General features: G+C 45.3%; 1 protein-coding gene across 2 annotated transcripts in view; it reads left to right on the top strand.

Annotated features, from left to right (window-relative positions):
- Positions 1–20,947, top strand: part of LOC138287447 (cathepsin S-like) — a 43,576-nt gene that overhangs the window by 18,098 nt on the left and 4,531 nt on the right. For both annotated transcript variants that reach the window (XM_069227878.1, XM_069227877.1), the window contains exon 6: positions 12,489–12,651. In XM_069227878.1, the coding sequence (XP_069083979.1) occupies positions 12,489–12,651 (163 nt within the window). The remainder of the gene's footprint in view (positions 1–12,488; positions 12,652–20,947) is intronic.

Here is a 20,947-nt window from a genome sequence, read left to right as displayed (position 1 = left end):
TACGTTTTGAAAAACAATATTTTCCTGGTAAACAGACCCTAGTGGTGCTAATGCAATGATATTCAGCTTTCTGTAAACAGCAATGTCATCTGCGAAATGTAACAGTATGGTAGGTAATACGTAGCTTGAAATGCAGTGTTTTGCTTTATACTGAAATTGTGCAGTCTCTGCCATTAGAATTATGTTGTTTAAATTGGTAAAATGAAATAACCATTACAATTGTTGCTTCATTTTTGAACATGGTAATACACATGTGTACGAAATTGGATTATTACATAGGGTGGGCGACTAATCACAACCATTGTTAACCTGACCTTAACCCCATTAGCAAGTATGGCACACAGCAGGCAGACATAATTTAGGGTAATGTGTAAAGCATGTATGCAAAACCACAAAAGTATCAACTCACCAAAACAATTAAAATCCCAAGCAGAATTAGAAAAATAGAGTAAAATATAATGAACAAAATAACAAAACTGCAATAAGTGTATCAAAAGAGCCAAAAAGCACAAACCACCAACAATAGTCAATAGTCAGGGTAAACCACAACCTAGGCACGATATATATCTGACCCCAAAAAAGCACAGGTCGGATACAGCAACCAAGTTCATTCGGGCCAAAGATTTTACCTTCTGATATAGTCTTTTAAGTCCCAATCAACCACAAGAGTACACTTCTAAGGCCCCCAGGACTCAGAGTAGGCAAATAGAAACTCATGGTGTGTCAGACACATACCAACATCAGGGTCTATTCGAGCTTCATTTGCCACTGATCAACTGGGCACTTCTAGGGAAAGGACTTTTGCAGCTTGTTGTCACACTGTAGCCGCACAGGAGGTCAGCCATCTGACCCTTGGAGTCCATTTCTGGGTTCAAGAGTCAGCTGATCCAGTCATTCATGGCTTCTCTTAGATCACAGACATCAGGTCCAGTCCTCTTCTGATCTTCTGCAAGTCCAGAAAGTGTTCTGAAGTGGGTGCTTGGAGGTGTCACATTTATGCCTGGCGATAGCTAGTGGGTGGGCGTGACACTTGGTCTCTTCCTAGCCAATGGGATAAAAGTCCCCATGCCATGATGTACCTACTTTTGCAGTCGTTTTTGTTTGCCTATCTGCAAACAGGCCCAAAATGCAATGTACCATTGTGTGAGGGCAAATCCAAGACGGCGAAGGTTCAGCCACAGTACACTGAGGATTTGAGCCTGGGGGTACCAGTGTTAGTGGAGAGTGTACTATGGTAATCCTAGTGTCCTCCCACATGTTATGTTAGCAGTTTTTAAAGCGCTCAGATTACTCCAGCTGGAGTGTCCCCACACTAATGTCCTCCCACATCTAATACTAAATCCAGTTTGAAGCAGGCATTGTACCCACACCAAACCCAGAGATTGATGTCTGGTAGGACAAAGGCAGGGTCCTTTAGCAACTAGGCAGATGAGACTCAACAATTGTCCTGGCATCCTGTTCTCTCCCATTCAAGAGTACCCCAAGAGTTACATGTTGCTCAACACACCTATCAAGCAGGATCTGACACTATGCTGTCAAAAGGAGTCCCACAATCCCCACCCTTCATATTCTGCTGAGCTCAGAGGAGTCATCTCTGCCCATTCAGGTTAGCCTATTATTTACTTCTGGGGGGCCTTTCACACCCTTTTTAAACATATTCAAGGCTAACCACTGGTTGAGAAAAGCTGGAGCGCTACTGCAAGTGAGCCTCCAATAACTAAATATTTGATAACTACTAAAAATACTTGTTGAATTTTTTTTCTAGCTGGTGTCATTCCTGAGATACAGTATTGGCACTTTTTATCAAACCAAGTGTTTCTCTATTGGCCAGCCAGGCTTCCTAATGTGAAAATAGCTTTTTGGGGCATTGTCATTGTAGGGACATTATAATACTCATTTTCTACATGCCACACCTGTAAATACCATTCATCCTACCTTGTGGGCTATAAGAGATATATTGGGTGACTTGCTAATATTTAAAAGGGATGTTTTTGCCTGGCAAAAATGGTTATTCAAACATGTTGGGCTGCAGTTACGCTGCAGCAGTCAGGCAACACAGGGTAGGCCTGAAGCCACGTTTGCACTGCCACTGTAGCAGATGTAACAATAGGAGCTGTAGTCCACAAATGGGATTTTAACTTCCAGACTCTGGGTGTGCTTTCTTTACTGTGTGATATGGACTTATATCCAGGTTATTGGTTCAAATTAGGAATATGCCAATTTAAGCATGTTTAAAGCGAAGCTAGGGGCACTTTACTGATGGTTAGCAGGGGTAAAGTGCACAGAGTTCTAAAGCCAGCAAAAATATACAACACAGCAAAAGGAGAAAACTCTGGGGTGACCAAGCAGAACATGAACGGAAAATCACCAGTTCATTAAGAACCGCTTTAGGGAGATACAGCACTGCAAATAGTCTGTGTTTATTCTTCAGCCTAAATAGATTTTGAGAATGTGCAGTGGTTGGTCTGCGTATCATAGCCTCCATTCCTGGTAGCTTCAAAAAGGTAGGTTGATGTTTGTTGAGATGTTAATCCCCGCTGATGTCTTTCTGGTGATGACGTCGAAAGAGATCACAGCTCAGGCCAATAATAAGTATGCACTAAAGGTACAGGTGAGCCAACTGCTACCACTATTGGAGCATTGCCACGTTGGGTTGATTGTATCTTGCTCGGCCATTGCTCAAGGATGGGAACTGATTGCATTTTCAGGACTGAAGCATCTTATGGTGACAAGCTGAATAGTGGGAAAAGCAAGTGTAGGCTTATTGCTCTATTTTCAAGCAGGAAGCCTACCTAGTACAGCTACGGACAGTCAGAGATGAACCAAACCACTTTGCAATAGCCCTGACTTAATAGTTTAGTAGGGTGACTCAAAGGGAATCAAAGAATGACACAGTCTTTTTAGAGGAGTTGTAATCGGGCAACATCTGGGACTGGGCTAGGTAGAGAGATTACCAGACTGGAAGCAGCAAAGGGCAATATCCCTCCAGAGGAGAGCAGGGAAAGTCTTCCAAGTGGAAACCTGTGTTAAGCCTATCTGGCAAAGTTATATTAAATTTGGAATGTATCAAGATATCAGCGGTCAACTTTCCTACTCCTAAGCACAGGAATTTATTTTTCTCTTGCCTGAGTCTCCGATTTTGTTTTCTAAGTAAGGATCTATTGTATGACACGGTGTATAATGAGTGCCTGATTTAGAGTTTGGCAAACTGGCATTTCTTTACTAACATTATGGATATCTTGTCCACTTTACTACATGTGCCATAGCATATAATGCACCAGTAATAATGCTGACAGGAGAGATAACCCATCAGCAATCAAGCCCTTAGTAAGCCCTTAGTAATTATCTTAGGTTTATTGTATTATAATTTCTGAAAACCAAGGAGATCAGATCACTCCCTATACCTCCTCACAATTGCTGGAGTGGGATTAACAGACCATTTCTCATTCTGCCCAAAAGATTGGACTCTTGCTGCCTGCCGATATAGTGGGGAACTGGTATTGGCTCCATGCAAGCAACATTTGGCATTAGTGGTTCCACCAGGCGAATCCTGAACTTATGGCTAATTGGCTTGAGAACCTCTAGGAGCTGCATCATTAGTTCTTCACAGAGGGTAAATTATTTGATCTGCTCCCCGATGATTCTAAAAGAACAAAGTGGTGCCTCCCACCTCTCCCTAAGGGGTGGTTATGTTCTTGCATCAATCTATCCCTGACAAGAATGTTTGAGGTAGATCTGATTGCAGAGTTTAGATAGAAATTTAAATTCAATTGACAGGCACATTTAACCTTGAATGGGATTTAATGATCTGTGATGAACAATGATGAGCCGGTGCTTCAAACTCTTAGGTAAATGTCTGTATTGGGCAGACAGTAGCCAAAATAAGTTTCCTTCCATAGTGACTTATTCTGCTTCTCTTCACATTGAGAGAAAGCCTCAGGATCCGGCTTGGTTTAGGATTTTATTTGCAGATGGATATAGACCAGGATGGTTTGACCTCTTTACTAGACAAGCATTGTTGAGCAATGTTCCCAATTATTACCCTTTACATAAGTTGTGGAGTTTCCTGATTTTCGTTTGTCTATACAACAGTTTTTTACAACAATTGATATTAAAGCCTCTGACCTGGAAGTGTTTTTATGGGATTTGTAAGGGTTGAGGTTTGCAATGGACAAATATGAGGAATGGATTGGAATTCACCTTTCACCATGTTAGCGTATTTCTATGTAATTACCAATATTATCAAGATTGCTATATTTTCAAGTGACTATACATAAGGAGAGGTAAATATGTATAGGTAGATAGTTTGTTGAGAATAATGGCTTAATTACTTACCTATAATCTTCATTACCCTGATTCCGTGTCCTCCTTGTCCCAATCTTGAATTGTGAGACAACCACAGTAAGGAATTGAGTCACTACTGCTTCATCTGTGTCCTCCAGGTTCCATCACTTAATTTTGAGGATTTACCAAGCAGGCAAATGCACCAGCAACACATGATGCTCAAATGAATTTAATAAGAACTACAATTACATAATTGTTAATTTAAAGATGCTGAACAAAAAAAGCAAACTGTATCTGATAAAAGTAGACTGTAATGTTTAACAAACGCATGATGGAACAACCAAGTAGCCAGTTTACAAATTTTGGGAATCAATGCCCCATGAGCTTCTGCCCCGGAAGCTGCCACCAGTCTAGTAGAGTATCCTTGGATTTTTGGAGGCTCAGTTTCTCCTTCTAATTTGTTTGCCAGAATGATTGCCTGGAGAATCCATCTACTTATTGTGTGGGAGGAAACCTTGTTACCTTTAGTGGCTGACCGATGAGAGACAAACAGTGGCTTGGATATTCTAAAACCTTGAGTCCTGGATAAAGCTCTGGATGTATGGATGGATGAAGCTCTTCTAACATCCACTCTATAAGGGACTTGGTCTGCCTCCCAAACCACTGACAAGTCCCCCTTATTGGGTCATATGGAAAGAAGATTTAACCTTCAGTATGAACTTAGGGTCCAAGCCCACATTATTTGGGAAGAAATGTAAGTCAGGAAAAGATGACAGTAATACCCCTAGCTCACCTACGCTTTAATGACTGACCACTGAGACAGGGTTGATGGAGAAAAGCTGTGTAAGAATCCATCCCTAAGAAATTCTAAAACCTTAAAAGGGTCAACAGTTAAGGGATCCCAGGTTTTAGAAGAACACTATTTGAGAAAGGAACCCCAATGTTATTTGTATGACCTAAGGGTCAATAGCTTACGTGGTGCTTGGATATCAAGAGCAACCTGCTTCGAACAGCCAAACTGCTCCAAGCCTACCCTATCACCTTCCAGGCCATCAGCTTGAGGTCTTGTACGTGAATGAACGTGAGAGTAGAAACTGAAGAGGAGAGGGACAGTGGGATAGCTAGAGAAACTCTGCCCTGGGTAGACTCTGCCATAGCGAGTTGCTGTTCTCGTTCTTGCCAAAATGGAGAGCAGAAAAGCTCTTACAAAGAACATAATTCAGAACAAAATATTGAGGAGGAGGAGGTGATTCAAATTTCATGCTGTGAATTGCAGGCTTTTATTAAAGAGACTGTTGATTCTGCTCAATTAGAACCACCACGTAAGAAACAGAAATTGGATATTGATGATGAGCAGGAGTCATATCAGAGAGGAAAATATGTCCACAGCTCTCAGTTGAATAATCTTTTAAAGCACGTCAGAAAGGTCCTTGGTTTTGAGGAAACACCAACACAAATAGAAGGGTTTTATTCTCAGTACAGTGATGCAAAACCGGATAACTTACCTCTCCATGAGGCATCAGCGACCCACACTGGCAACAGGCTGGGATACTACTCTGTGTAGATCTTAAGTGGCCCGATTCTGACACTAGAGAATGGCCCCTTCCCACCCCACCACATAGGAAGAGAGTGTGTTGCGAATCGGTGCATGTAAATTCACTGTGCTCAGCAACAAGGTAACAGAAGCAATACATTGCTCATTTTTAAAAATAAATTACTTTTTGTCCATTAGGACAGAGAGCACACAGGAGGACGGGTGGGGAGAAGGAGCATTTGGGGAAGACAGGAGCACACCAACCACTGACACTAGGCTTGTTTGAAAAGTCTGCTTTATTGAAAACAGGTGCACTTAACAATATCCATCCCGGGCCTTTGCCTCACAAAACTAACGGTCTCACTATACAAACAGTTCACCTATGTTACTCATACTCACCCCCCACACCTACCCTATCCTCCCCCCACCCACTCACTGTGCTGCTGCAATACTGTATTTCTCTCACTCTGGTTTGCATGATCGCTAGATTTAAAACTATCTTCCTATTTAGTGTAACTGTGAACATCTGTCTAAGATAATTTCCTAAAGAGCGTTTCACTTCCTTTCTCGTCCAGGCGTGCTCATGTCTACCATTCCTTATCCACCTGGACTGCACATTTAACAACTGTTAGAAATGGGGTTTTTGGTTGGCAGTCAGGTTGCCCTCTGTCCAAGCAAGAACCCTCACTCTAGTCAGGGTAAGTCACACACAATCCAAAATCAGCCTGTGCCCACCCTCTGGTAGCTTGGCACGAGCAGTCAGGCTTAACTTAGAAGGCAATGTGTAAAGTATTTGTGCAATAAATCATACAATACCACCATATAGCACCACAAAAATACACCACACAGTGTTTAGAAAAATATATAATATTTATCAGGATAATTGTAGGTCAAAAAGAATAAAGTTGCAATGGGAAATTGTAGAGATATCACTGAAAAGTGATATAAAGTGTCTTAAGTCTTTAGAATATAAACAAAGTCTCTTTCAAGCACAAGTACCTGGTTGAGCGTGGAAAAATCTCCTCAGAGGGCCACAAAAGAAGAGGTGCGTGGAAAAAGGGTGTGTGCGTCGATTTCTCCTCAGCACACACGGACTTGCGTCGTTATTTTCCACGCGGGGAAGTCGTGCGTCGTTTTCCGGCGCGCGGGCAGTCTCTTTTCGTGGATCGCGGGGATTACCAGATGTCCCGGGTCTGTGCGTGGATTTTCCTGCTTGTTTTCCGGCTGCGCGTCGTTCTGCGGGGCTGCGCGTCGAAATTACGATCTCACGGCAGGCGTCGCGTCGATTTCTCCTCTAGAGGTCGGGCGGCATTGTCCTTGCGAAGCTGTGCGTCGGATTTTCGTTCGGCCCAAGAGCGTCGCGTCGGTGTGCGGCGTTTTTCTCGCCGCGGAACAAGCTGTGCGTCTACATTTTCGGCGCACGGAGTGTCCAAGCGAAAGAGGGAAGTCTTTTTGGTCCTGAGACTTCAGGGAACAGGAGGCAAGCTCTATCCAAGCCCTTGGAGAGCACTTTTACAGCCAGACAAGAGTTCAGCAAGGCAGCAGGCCAACAGCAAGGCAGCAGTCCTTTGTAGAAAGCAGACAGGTGAGTCCTTTGAGCAGCCAGGCAGTTCTTCTTGGGAGGATGTAGTTTCTGGTTCAGGTTCCTTCTCCAGCAAGTGTCTGATGAGGTAGGGCAGAGGCCCTGTTTTATACCCAAATGTGCCTTTGAAGTGGGGGAGACTTCAAAGAGTGGCTAAGAAGTGCACCAGGTCCCCTTTCAGTTCAATCCTGTCTGCCAGGGTCCCAGTAGGGGGTGTGGCAGTCCTTTGTATGAGAGCAGGCCCTCCACCCTCCCAGCCCAGGAAGACCCATTCAAAATGCAGATGTATGCAAGTGAGGCTGAGTACCCTGTGTTTGGGGTGTGTCTGAGTGAGTGCACAAGGAGCTGTCAACCAAGCCCAGCCAGACGTGGATTGTAAGGCACAGAAGGCTTTAAGTGCAAAGAAATGCTCACTTTCTAAAAGTGGCATTTCTAGAATAGTAATATTAAATCCGACTTCACCAGTCAGCAGGATTTTGTATTACCATTCTGGCCATACTAAATATGACCTTCCTGCTCCTTTCAGATCAGCAGCTGCCACTTCAACAGTGTATGAGGGCAGCCCCAATGTTAGCCTATGAAGGGAGCAGGCCTCACAGTAGTGTAAAAACGAATTTAGGAGTTTTACACTACCAGGACATATAACTACACAGGTACATGTCCTGCCTTTTACCTACACAGCACCCTGCTCTAGGGGTTACCTAGGGCACACATTAAGGGTGACTTATATGTAGAAAAAGGGGAGTTCTAGGCTTGGCAAGTACTTTTAAATGCCAAGTCGAGGTGGCAGTGTAACTGCACACACAGGCCTTGCAATGGCAGGCCTGTGACAAGGAAAAGGGGCTACTTAAGTGGGTGGCACAACCAGTGCTGCTGGCCCACTAGTAGCATTTAATTTACCAGCCCTATGCACATAAATGAACCTTACTATGGACTTATAAGTAAATTAATAGTCCAATCAGGTATGATTCAAGGTTACCATGTTTTAAGGGAGAGAGCATATGCACTTTAGCACTGGTTAGCAGTGGTAAAGTGCGCAGAGTCTAAAAACCAGCAAAAATTTGGTCAGAAAAAGAAAAGGAGGAAGGCAAAAAGTTTGGGGATGACCCTGTCAAAAAGCCAGGTCCAACAACAACCATAAACTTCTGTAAACTATTGCAATTTGACATGTCCCCATCAACCTATACACTGGGCAACTGCCCAATCACTGTCCCCAATACCTCCAAAGTCACTGGTCTCCTGGCTGGTCCCACCCTGCCTATTTGCCTAGCCCACCCTTTCAACATTCTCCTACCAACTCACCCACCGACGGTGCATAGCCGTTGATCAGGTACCCCAAAACTGCTATCCCAGCTAGTTTCCCAGCATTGGTGTCACTCAATTGTCCTTTCTCAATCAAACTGAAAATATACTGCACTACGTCTTCCACTCTAGCCGACTCCTCCCGCCGTCTGCATGCTCCATTCTGTAAGAATTCAGTCTAGACCTGAGCGTACACTTCCCTCATGGAAACCGCTAATGAGTTTACCACTAGCTGAAGCATCCTCTGTCTCCTATTTTCCATAAATCTGGCGGCATCTGGCTCTTGTCGGTCTCCGCATTCATGGCCAGCCCATGGAATCTCTCCCACTGCAAATGAGACAAAGCATCTGCAATTGAATTTTTCACACCTGGCACGTGTCTAGCCCTAAAAGCTATGTCATACTTCAGGCAACCCAGCACGAAAATTCGCAGGAGCTTCAGCTCTTGGGGATCCTTGGCAGACTGTCTGTTCACTACTTGCACCACCGACATGTTGTCTATCCTGAAAACACCCTTTTGTCGTCCAACTCTGTACCCCAAACCGTCACATTTATGACAAGGGGGAAAAACTCAAAGAATGCTATGCTATGACCGCCCCACTTCCATTTCATGGGCCACTGTTCGGCACACTATTTACCTTGGCAGTGCAAACCAAAGCCCTTTCCACCCACCGCACCAGAAAATATTTGGGCGTCCCATTCCACCTCCTGCCATGTCCTCAATGGAATCCCATTGAAGGACCCCAAAAAATTTCACCACATGCGTAAGTCCTCCTTCACGCCCACTGATAGCCGCACGTGATGATGTGGCAAACTGTGCCATGCCTGAGCCAAATTGAGCTGCCTTTCGAATGACGTCCATATACTTAAAGAGTGCAACTGACCTTTTAGGATATCTTTCGCAATAGGCGCTGGCATATATCAGAAAGGCTGCTGTCTAATTTTCGATTGTAACTGGCATCTTAGGCCAATTTGCCAGCTCCTATTATTCTTTTTTGGATCCCTTCTTAGCACGCAGCTCTCTATGTAAGAGCTTCAACATCTCCACATACTCCTCTCTCCAAATCTTTTCTCTTATTGCTAACATATGGTGAGCCCCAAGTGGTTTTGCCATCCCCATGTAGGGGAGTTTCTTTATCTTGAGTTTCTTACTCTCCAGTGGCTCCTTTGCTGCAATTTCTGTTCCCATGTACCTCCCCCCTCTGTCTTGTTCTCCCCCTATGGATCCTGATGCCGGTCCAGACCCTATTCTCCCCATTTAGTTCATCCCCAGTTTATTTCTGTCCTCTGTCGTTGCTGTAGCACCCGCCTCCCCTGCCAACACTGGACCCCCTGCCTGTGGACCCCTGACATCCGTGGCCACACCTGTGTCCAGCATGCACACTCCCTTCCTGAGGCGGACCTCCCTGCACCCTGCTAGCTCCTTCACCTCTACTGCAACTAAAACTCTCTTGACTGCAAACAGTCCTTGCACTCTGGTCTTACCTGATGCCAAGGTCTGTGGCCATTCAGGAGCCCACACCTCACCAGTTGCAGCTGTTGCAATGTACCCCTGTGTCTGTGAAACCTCCCTGCAGCACCCGTCACCTACAAAATAGGGGAGACATTTTGATGTAATTTCCCCCCACATCCTTGTCCCTCCCCCCTGCCACTAGGCTGCTTCTGCACCCTGACCTTCCCCATCTCCCTCATCTCTCCTTCCTCCAAGCTCTCTTTCCCGTAATCTAGCATAGTGGAATCCCCTCTGACCGGTCTACTTGCCCATGAAGGAGCAGCTTGTATCTCCTGTTACCTCATGCACCATCATATCCTGTGGAAGCATTTGTTGAAAGGCCATACTCTGCCCTCTCCTCCACTCCCCTGATGCAGGACGTAATTCCCCTAGTACCGTGACGTTGGAGGTTGCACAGGACCCTCTGTCTTGTAGCAATAGAAAAGCTTCCCTTGGTCTCGCCGATGTGTCTGAAGGACAGTCCCTCGCTGTTGTCCAGATAGCCGCCCAGGGCCCCACCTTCTCTTCTTCTCAGGGTCTCCAAGCTGCACCAAGCTCGTCTGAGTCCACTTCCTCATGAGCGACCGCATCCTGCAGTGGAAAAAAATAGGCCCAGTGCACTCTCCCACACCAATGCCCCTGCTTTCAGAAGTGTAATCCCAGCTCCATAACTCAGCCCCTGTATAGCTACCCGCCCACTTGACTGCTAGAAGTGCCCATCCCTGTCCAGGTTCCCTCCTCCTTCTATCACCCCACTTTGTGAATCTGCCATCTGCAACCCCCCAGCCTGGCCCACTTTTCTATATACCCTCTTGGGGGTCTTTATGCCACATTCCTTGTCACCTGCTGCCCCGAACCTTCCACAAACACCTCCCAGGTGTCATCCTTCCCTTCCTCTGTTCGCTCCATTCTAACAAAGCCACAACCAGTACCAAAGAAGGGCCCTGCGTTGGATGGCCTTCTGCCGTCTTATGCACTGAACCCCTCATGTTCACATGCTGGCATGCCAACTGCATAGTCCAGAGCCTTTTCTAGCCTGACACCCCCATTAGCACTGCCCTTGCCCCAGCCGGTCCTCTTGCAGGCCGGTCTGTTGGTTCCAGTGAAAACTGTGGATTCCCCTGTCTTAAGGCTTCACACCTATCTTGTTGGGCCCTAACTTACTTATTCTCCCAGTTTCCTTCCCCCCTTTGTTCCCTGAGAAGCCCAGCCGGGCTCCCTCCTTCCTCCCCATGCTGCTGCCATTGAATCCCATATGCCCTGTCCTTTCCCCATCCCTTGGCAGCTGACACATGAGTGTTTTTTTAAGCTCTGCCCCGCCTATCGATTTGATGCGAACACTAATGTGGCCTGAAGGTGCAGGAAGTTGGGCCTCATTAGCCTCTGGCCCCATTATCCTTAGGTGTCGCACCTTCCCTGCTTCTGCGCATTCCTCTGAGTGCTCCGACATGGAGCAAACACCTCATGGCCTGTCCCGCCCCCTGGGGCCGCTCTGTGGGCCAGGGTTGAAGAATCACAGCCCTGTCACTCTGCGGTGGCAAACATGTAAGCACTACCTCGGCCACACCTTCAGAGGCCATGCATGTCGGCTGCGCCCCCAGCAATGCTCCCACCACCAGATCTTAGCAGCCAGCCTCCCTCAGGAACGTAAGGCCTGCACTGCCTTCCTTTCGCAGACATAGCATAAGTGGATATCACACTCTACTCTGATGATTATGTGGTCTAACAATTGCTGGGTTTCTCACCTCAAATCGCGATTGCTTGTCTGAGCCACACTAAGCAAAACCACCACACTATCCCCAGGGAAAAAAACACTGTCACTATACAAGCCACTGTGTCACCTAGACAAAACGGTGGCTGGTGATGACTGCATATATACCCATGTTCTACATGTAGCCCACATATCTCAAATAGCCCAGAGCAGTCAGGGGCTGCTCCACTTCCTCAATCATCCCAGGTGGGAGACATCCCAATGGTTGGCTGTCCTCCCGCAAAAACCCCATTGTAATAGCAAATACAGATGGAAGAAATATGCAACCAATTAGTGTGGTGAAACCCTCCATCAAAGGTGGAACCGCCTCAATTCAGGACTGGGATGAGGAGGATAAATATGAGGCAGTAATGTAATGTATCAACTAACAATGGATTTTCAGATGTTCTTGTGTGTTGCCTGTTTTTCACTGTGATAGGAGAAGCTTATAAAAGGCAAGGCAGTAGAAATATTAACTTTCCTTGTCCTTGACTCAAAATTAAATGGTTTTGCTCATCTAAGGTAGTTTTTATTCCTTCTGGCAGGCTAAGATGTGTGCCTACAAACAGAAAGAAACTATAAAAATGAATATATCTAAATTTTACGTCCTGCCCGAAGAATCCAATATTGCTGCTGCAGTGGCCTTCGAAGGACCTGTTACTGTAGGATTTGCTGTGTCAGAAGATTTTCAATTGTTCAACGGGGATGGTAATATTTTTAATTCTATATATCACATGACCATTGTAAACAAGTACTGCACATATTTTGTGTAAATGTATGCATCATCTCAGTAGCCTAATGGTTTCACAAATATTGTTATTAGTTATTGTTAACAGTGAGCCTTTTGACATTCACATATGTGGCAGTATATACTCTGGGGCTCATTGTGAGTTTGGCGGATGGTTTACACCATCTGCCAAACTTCAGATGGGGAGATTGCTCCCATACAGGCTACCTCCCCGCCGGCCCCATTAAGAGTTTCCCGCTAGGTCAGTGGGCGGAAACGTGAGTTTCGGCCCACTTGCCTAGCAGGAAACAGCCTACAGCATTGTCTTCGACTCGTAATCAAGCCGGCGGCAATGCTGTTCTCCGCCAGCATTTTCATGGCAGTGGTACCTACATGAAACGGCTGGTGGAGAAGGGGGGTGTAATCCCCAGGGCAGCGCTGCCCTGGCGGTTTAGGACCACCCCAAACTCCAGACCACCAGGATCTCTGACACTGATGGAGCTGACAGTTACCTGGGGTCCCGACCGCCAGGGTTGTGATGAGGCACTCGGACCGCTGCATTGGTGGCGGTCCGACCGCCATCTGTGAGTCTGGCGGTCTAATGACTGCCAGACTCGTAATGAGGACCTCTGTGTTTAGGAACACTTCATGCAGTTATGCAAAAGGGAAACTATCATGTCAATATGTGAAGTGGTTCCATTTGGTTACCAAAACATATTTTGCAAAAATCACTCTTTAAAGCATCTCATATCAATTTTTTTTCCTTTATAGTATATTAGTTTGACTTCAACATTCTTTAATAAATTCCGTCCTTTCCTAAACAAAAGTTATTTAAGTACCTTTTCTGTACTACATTAACATACCTATTTCTCCTCAAAATTGCATGTATATAGGTGGCAGTAGCCGCTTTGTAGTTATAGTTAGGGTGATCAGAGATAGGGATTTTTTCAGTATTGGTCCCTTAATAACTTTGCACACCTTTGACAAATGTCTGCTACTGCCCCATTTCATTCTTGGAGGTTTGAAAGTTCTGAAAAGGGATGCAATGAAAAAAAAGATGTCCTAAAACGGACATAAAATTCAATGCATTTTACATAGACTTTTGTGTTTTGTGTAGCGCGAAAACCATAATTCGGATTTTTATGAAATTTAGAAGGCTTATATATTATGGTGCGCAGATGATTCTGTGAAGTGCTGCAGGTAAGTAGGATAAGTATTTCATAAGTTGTAAGTGTTTTTATTTTAGCTATATCTGTGGCCATGGTAGTACTGCTGTACTCCAGAGGTATATAATGATGACAAGTCATTAGCTCATTGGCTATTGACTGCCCCTTTGTTCTGCGTTATTCTGTTTAATATAGGAAAGTATTAGGTTTTGTATTTTTCCCATACATATAACCCCTTTCTTAAAGTGGTAATAGGTAGGGAAAAATATTTATTAGTTTACATATGTTGAATAAAAAAATACAGAGTTTCTCTAGAGTACCGGTATACGAAAAAAACGTTAAAAAAATTAAAATTAGAAATACAGTGTAACACATTATATTTCAATAATAATATAGAGGGTCATTCTGACCCTGGCGGCCGGTGGCCGCCAGGGCCACCGACCACGGGAGCACCGCCGACAGGCTGGCGGTGCTCCAATGAGCATTCTGACCGCGGCGGTTCAGCCGCGGTCAGAAGCGGAAAGTCAGCGGTCTCCAGCTGACTTTCCGCTGCTCATTGGAATCCTCCATGGCTGCGGAGCGCGCTCCGCAGCCATGAGGATTCTGACCCCCCCTACCGCCATCCAGTTCATGGCGGGAAAGCCGCCATGAACAGGATGGCGGTAGGGGGGGTCGCGGGGCCCCTGGGGGCCCCTGCCGTGCCCATGCCAATGGCATGGGCACGGCAGGGGCCCCCGTAAGAGGGCCCCAAAATGTATTTCACTGTCTGCCTTGCAGACAGTGAAATACGCGACGGGTGCAGTAGCACCCGTCGCACCTTCCCACTCCGCCGGCTCGATTACGAGCCGGCATCCTCGTGGGAAGGTCGTTTTCCCCTGGGCTGGCGGGCGGTTTAACTGGAACCGCCCGCCAGCCCAGGGGAAAACTCGTAATACCCGCCGCGGTCTTTTGACCGCGGCGCGGTAATTTGGAGGGCGGGATCCTGGCGGGCGGCCTCCGCCGCCCGCCAGGGTCATAATGAGGCCCATAGTGTGCTAAAGTGTTTTTCAATTTTTTACATATTTAACTATGCACCTAAAAGTGAATGAAGTAGCGAGGTGTTAGAAATGGGGTTTCTGGTTGGCTGTGGTATGCACCTAAGCTAAGCAGAACCCACCCACTCTAGTCAGGGCAAGGGAGTTACACGTCCAAGATAACCCCTGCTCACCCCCTTGGTAGCTTGGCAAGAGCAGTCAGGCCTAACCCGGAGGCAATGTGTAAAGTGTTTGCACAACACACACAACACACTTGATGCAATATCCCCACCACAATGGAAACACAACACCAAGTTGTATGAAAATTTACTGTATTGTACACAACACAATTATTAGACCAAACATCACATATCAGTAATATCCTGCTACCTTAGCAGTTGTCAGAACGTTACACATGAGTTACTCTGCAAAACTAGCAGTAGTCATATATATTACACAGGTTACTTAGGGGGTCATTCCGACCGCCGGGGCCGGGGTTGGCGGGAGCACCGCCAACAGGCTGGCGGTGTCCCGCAGGGCATTCTGACGCCGCGGTCAGAACAGGAAAACCGGCGGTCTCCCGCCGGTTTTCCGCTGCCCTGGGAATCCGCCATGCTTGCTGCGCCGCCATGGGGGATTCCGACCCCCTCACTGCCATCCTGTTCCTGGCGGTTCCGCCCGCCAGGAACAGGATGGCGGTGAGGGGTGTCGTGGGGCCCCTGGGGGCCCCTGCAGTGCCCATGCCAATCGCATGGGCACTGCAGGGGCCCCCGTAAGAGGGCCCCACTTTGTATTTCAGTGTCTGCTTTGCAGACACTGAAATACGCGACGGGTGCCACTGCACCCGTCGCACATCCTCCACTCCGCCGGCTCCATTCGGAGCCGGCATCCTCATGGAGGGGTGTTTCCCACTGGGCTGGCGGGCGGCCTTTTGGCGGTCGCCCGCCAGCCCAGTGGGAAACCCAGAATACCCGCGGCGGTCTTTTGACCGCGCAGCGGTATTCTGGCAGTTCCCTCCAGGCGGGCGGCTCCCGCCGCCCGCCGGGGTCAGAATTACCCCCTTAGTATTCTTCAACATAAGCAGTAGTCAGGAACCACGTTACTACATAAATGCACTTGTCATAAAAGTATCATAAATGCCAGTACCAAGAGCATTCTCAAACACATGGCAAGTCAAGAAAACATATTAGCATGTCATGCCCTTAAAAGGAAAATTTGCATACATATTTGAAACATCATCAAACAATTAGGCAAAATATAAATCAATAAAGTCTCTAAAAATAACTTATGTTGTATATATTGTCTTTTAGCAGTACCTGGTTTAGATGAGGGCACCTCCAGTGACAGTGGAACGAAAATGGGGCCCTGGCTCTCCTCTGCACCAAACAGGGGCCTCCTGATAGTTCTCAAGGTAGAGGGGGCGGCATGCACCCCCTCTGGATTAATGACGGGCCCCTTACTCATAAGGCAGGGCATTTCTAATGCAATCCTATGAGAAGGCAGCACTCACAGCAGTGAGACACCAAGTTAGGATGTTTGTCACTACCAGGACAGGTCACGCAACCTGGCACAGGTCCTGCCTTCTACATGCATAGCACCTTGCCCATAGGGCTAGCTAGGACCTACCTTAGGGGTGACGTACATGTAGTAAAAGGGGAGTTCTGGGCCTGGCAAGTAAATTTAGATGCCAGGTGCCTGCGGAAGAAAACTGCGCACACAGGCCCTGTGCTAGCAGGCCTGAGACAGGTTTGAAAGGCTACTTCAGTGGGTGGCGCAAGCAGCGCTACAGGCCCACTACTAGCATTTAATTTACAGGCCCTGGGTATAGAGATACCACTGTACAAGGGACTTATAGGTAAATTAAATATGCAAATTAGGTACAAGCCAATCATTCCAACTTTAGATGGGAGAGCACCTGCACTTTAGCACTGGTCAGCAGTGATAAAGTGCTCAGAGTCCTAGAGCCAACAGCGAGAGGTCAGAAAAAATCAGAGGAATTAGGCAAAAAGTGATGGAGTGAACCTGCCACAAGGGCCAGGTCCAATACGAGGTCATTACGAAACATTACTGCGCTACTTTAAAAAAACATACTTTAGCATAAAGTCATAATGTTAACCTTTCAAAACTTTTTGGGGTGCCACGGTACTACCGCACTACTCCATACTTTACAAAAAAAATATATAGAAAGTTAAAACTATTTTGCTTTACCCATTACCACTTTACTAAAGTGGTAATAGTTAGAGTAAAAATACAAACCCTTATACTTGCCTACATCGGATGAGTAATGCACAACACGGGGAAAGTGGACCGCAAAACAACATGACTGCCTTTAACTTTTGGAAAACCAATGATTACTTAATCAGCTAGTGACTTGTGATAAATATGTACCATGCTCCTAATGCTAATTACCCTTACAGTTTGCCAAAATACCGCAAAAAGAGAGATCACTACATTTAAATACATAAAAACATTAAAAAATTGCATTAGTTACTTCCACTACACAAAATAAACATCTGTGCACCATAATATGTAATCCAGAATACTTTAAACAACATAACACTCACAGTTTTGGAACGCAAAAGCGATAACACATATCACTATATTTAAATACATTTAAAATTACAAAATAATGACATTACTTACATCCAGAAGGCAAAATATACATGTACACACCATAATATTGAATCCTGCTAAATATAAACAAAACACAAAATATAAAACTACATGGCTGATTGTTGCTTTTGGTAAACACAGCCATCAAGCTATCACATCACCAGTTCCAAGCCCCATGCATCGTGGTATACTGTCACTTATAGACAGCATATTATAGCACAATATGCAAGTACGTTTTATCCAACTTATAAGTGTACTAATAATTACACTATTTATATATACAGCCACAAAATTTATATTTACATATTATAATTCATATTTTGCTGATATAACATTGAGATGTTTTCATATAATGTCATGGTAACTTTTATTAAATTTGCACACCCCACTTTACGCCACTCCAGTCTATGGGTTACCTTTATGCCCCTGCACTCTGCTCTATTTACTGTATGGCAGGCCACTTTTTGACACTCCACTGTACATGACACCATTATACGTTACTCTATTGTACTCCACCCAATGCAGGTACATACCACTCCAGTGTACACCACTAACGTCTATGCTATTATACTGTTCACTACTGTATTCTATTACACTTTCATGTATGCCACCTTATTCAACAGCCCTACACTATGCTGCTCCCAAATGTACGCTATTCCACTGTACTCAACTCCACTTTACGCTATTCCACTAAATGCTACTCCAGTACGTCCTACTTCATGGCACACTACTGCAGTGTAAGCTATTCCAGTTTATGCAACTCCACTCTACTCCACTCAAATCTACTAAATTACAATATACACCACTGCAGTGTACCACAATATACTCCATGCTATTACAGTTTAAAAAACCAAATTCTGCGCCACTCCAGTAAACAACGCTTCAGTGTACATTACTAGAGTATACACTTCTATAATTAACACTACTTCATTCTACCACTCTCTACTCTACGCTACCCCACTATATGCTACTGCAATGTGTGTCTCAAGATGTAACACTAATAAACTCAAAGTCATTACAGTAAACACACCTAAGTGTATGCTGCGCCACTGTATGGCACTACAGTTTACGGTACTTCAGTATATGCCATTGCGCTGTACCCTATTGCACTGTACCCCACGGTCCCACTTTGGGCAGTCTTCAGCCAGGCACAGCAGTGGGTTGCCCTGTGCCCAACACTGCAGGTGACCAAACACTACTGAACACAGACTAGTCAATTAGCGGTTGGTCACAGCGTCTGGTCTATGACCAGGGCCTTCTCAAAGTGTTTTTTAAATGTTCCATGATACCACAATACTGGCACCACGGCACTACAGAGGGTGCCACGCTGGGTGCCACGGTAGCAGGCACTGGTGCTGCGGTACCTGTGACCCAATGTATATTTTTTTATTTTATTTTGACAGGGCCCTACATGGCCTAAGAATTCAGGATATGCCCACCATGCCCTCAAATGTGGCCTTTATGTTTTTTCCATGATCAGGGACTGAGTTCCAAGTCCTGTAATGGCACAGCATATTCTCTATGTTGTGGTAGGCCAATCAAGATTCACTCATCCACTTTGAATGGGTAAAGTTGAGTCTATCTGAACACCTATGTCCAGGTATAGCTAACTTTTTGTAACCCTTTTATGCCCACCCAAAGCAACTATTTAAATGCTAATTTCTCAAAAAAGCCTGAATGCATTTACATCAAATAAGAAAAAGCACTCTTTCTGAGTAAAGTTCTAACTTTTTGCCAAATTGAGTGCAATCTTGTTTAGCCATTTATCCTATATTGGACAGCAAACATTCCTATGGTAATTCATATGTAGGAAATCCCTAATTTCCCCTGCGGCCCTTTTTCTTGGCACCCACTTGACGGATCAGTGCAAACGTTATCCATCTATCTATCTATCTATCTATCTATCTATCTATCTATCTATCTATCTATCTATCTATCTATCTATCTATCTATCTATCCATCTATCTATCTATCTATCTATCTATCTATCTATCTATCTATCTGTGTGAGTGTGTGTGTGTGTGTGTGTTAACCCTCACAGCCTTTGGTGTGGTCTTCCCCCAAACTTTTTGCCTTCTACCCTTCTATTTGCTGATATTCATTTTTGTTGGCTTTAGGACTCAGTGCACTTTACCGCTGCTAACCAGTGCTAAAGTGATTGTGCTCACTCCTTAAAACATGGTAAAATTGGCTAACACCCAGTTGCCCCATTTAATTCACTTATAGGTACTTGTTAAAGTGTTGCTATACATATCCAGGGCCTGTAATTTAAACTCTTCAAGTGGGCTTGCAGCACTCATTGGACCATCCACAAGAGTAGCCTTTTAAAACAAGCTTCAAACCTGCCATTGCAGTCTGTGTGCAGATTTAAACTACCATTTCAACCAGGCCAAATCAACCTTTTGCCAAGCCTAAACCTTCCTTTTTAATACATATAAGATACCCATAGGGTTGGACCTAAACAGCCCACAGTGCAGGGTGCATTGTATTTGAAAATCAGGACATGTGTTTTTCAGTTTTACACTACTGCAAGTCCTATCTCTCCCAGGAGATAACATTGAGCTCCCTTATTACATTTAATAAGAGATAACTTTTGTTTGGGAACAGGTAGAAAAGTCACATTTGATCTATCCTGAATTGTAATTTAAAATGTCTTTAATGATAAAGTTGGATTTTAAGTCACAGTTCTCAAAATGCCACTTTTAGAACGTTGCCATTTTCTTGCCCTACCATTTGGTGCTTGCAGCTTGTATTCTGGGTCACAAGTCTGAGCGCAGTGGGCAGTTGACCTTTGTGTATTATTCACAGACATTGAGACAAAAGGGGACTAGGTGTTGGCAGGATGGGCCTTCTTTCCAGAATGGCAGTGGCAGAGCTGTTCGTTACCCCAATTTCATTTTAAAAGACTGCTTCCAGCACACTCACAAAGAACTTGACACCAGGCTTTTGTCAGCCAGATCACTTGGAGCCTGGGCGGGGGTTGGGGGAGATTTTCCAGAACCAGATGTAAGAAAGGCCTTTAATTTTTTTCCCTCTTTGAAAGCTGGCACCAACTGCAAATACTGGACCCTCATACCAACTCTTCAGTACACTCCTAGACATGCGGATATTACATAAGAAAGACTGCCCTGCTGTCAGAGAACTGCCCGGCTGCTTGAGGCCTGCCCTACTCTCTGAAAAGGGAGACCAGACCTGCTCCCTTAATCCCAAGATAACCTAAGTGCCTCCAAGGATCACTTGGCTGGCCTGTTTTGAGCTACAGGGACACCACAAGCTCCAAAGGCTCCCATGCACCTGCTAGCTGACGTGCTACAACTGGACCTGCAAGTGGACCTACATGAGCCCTGCTGGCCTCTTCTAGAGTGAGTCCCTGTTCCCAAAAATGTGTCTTCGCAGGTCTTGGACCCACTGGCTGTCATGAGAGTGCACTCCTCTGAAGAAAAGGAAGAAATCCAGAAGTTTTGGGTTCTTTGTAGTCGCCCATG

Source organism: Pleurodeles waltl, chromosome 4_1 (genome assembly GCF_031143425.1).
Source record: "Pleurodeles waltl isolate 20211129_DDA chromosome 4_1, aPleWal1.hap1.20221129, whole genome shotgun sequence".
NCBI classification, from domain to species: Eukaryota; Metazoa; Chordata; class Amphibia; order Caudata; family Salamandridae; genus Pleurodeles; species Pleurodeles waltl.
This window is presented reverse-complemented; position numbering and strand designations above follow the sequence as displayed.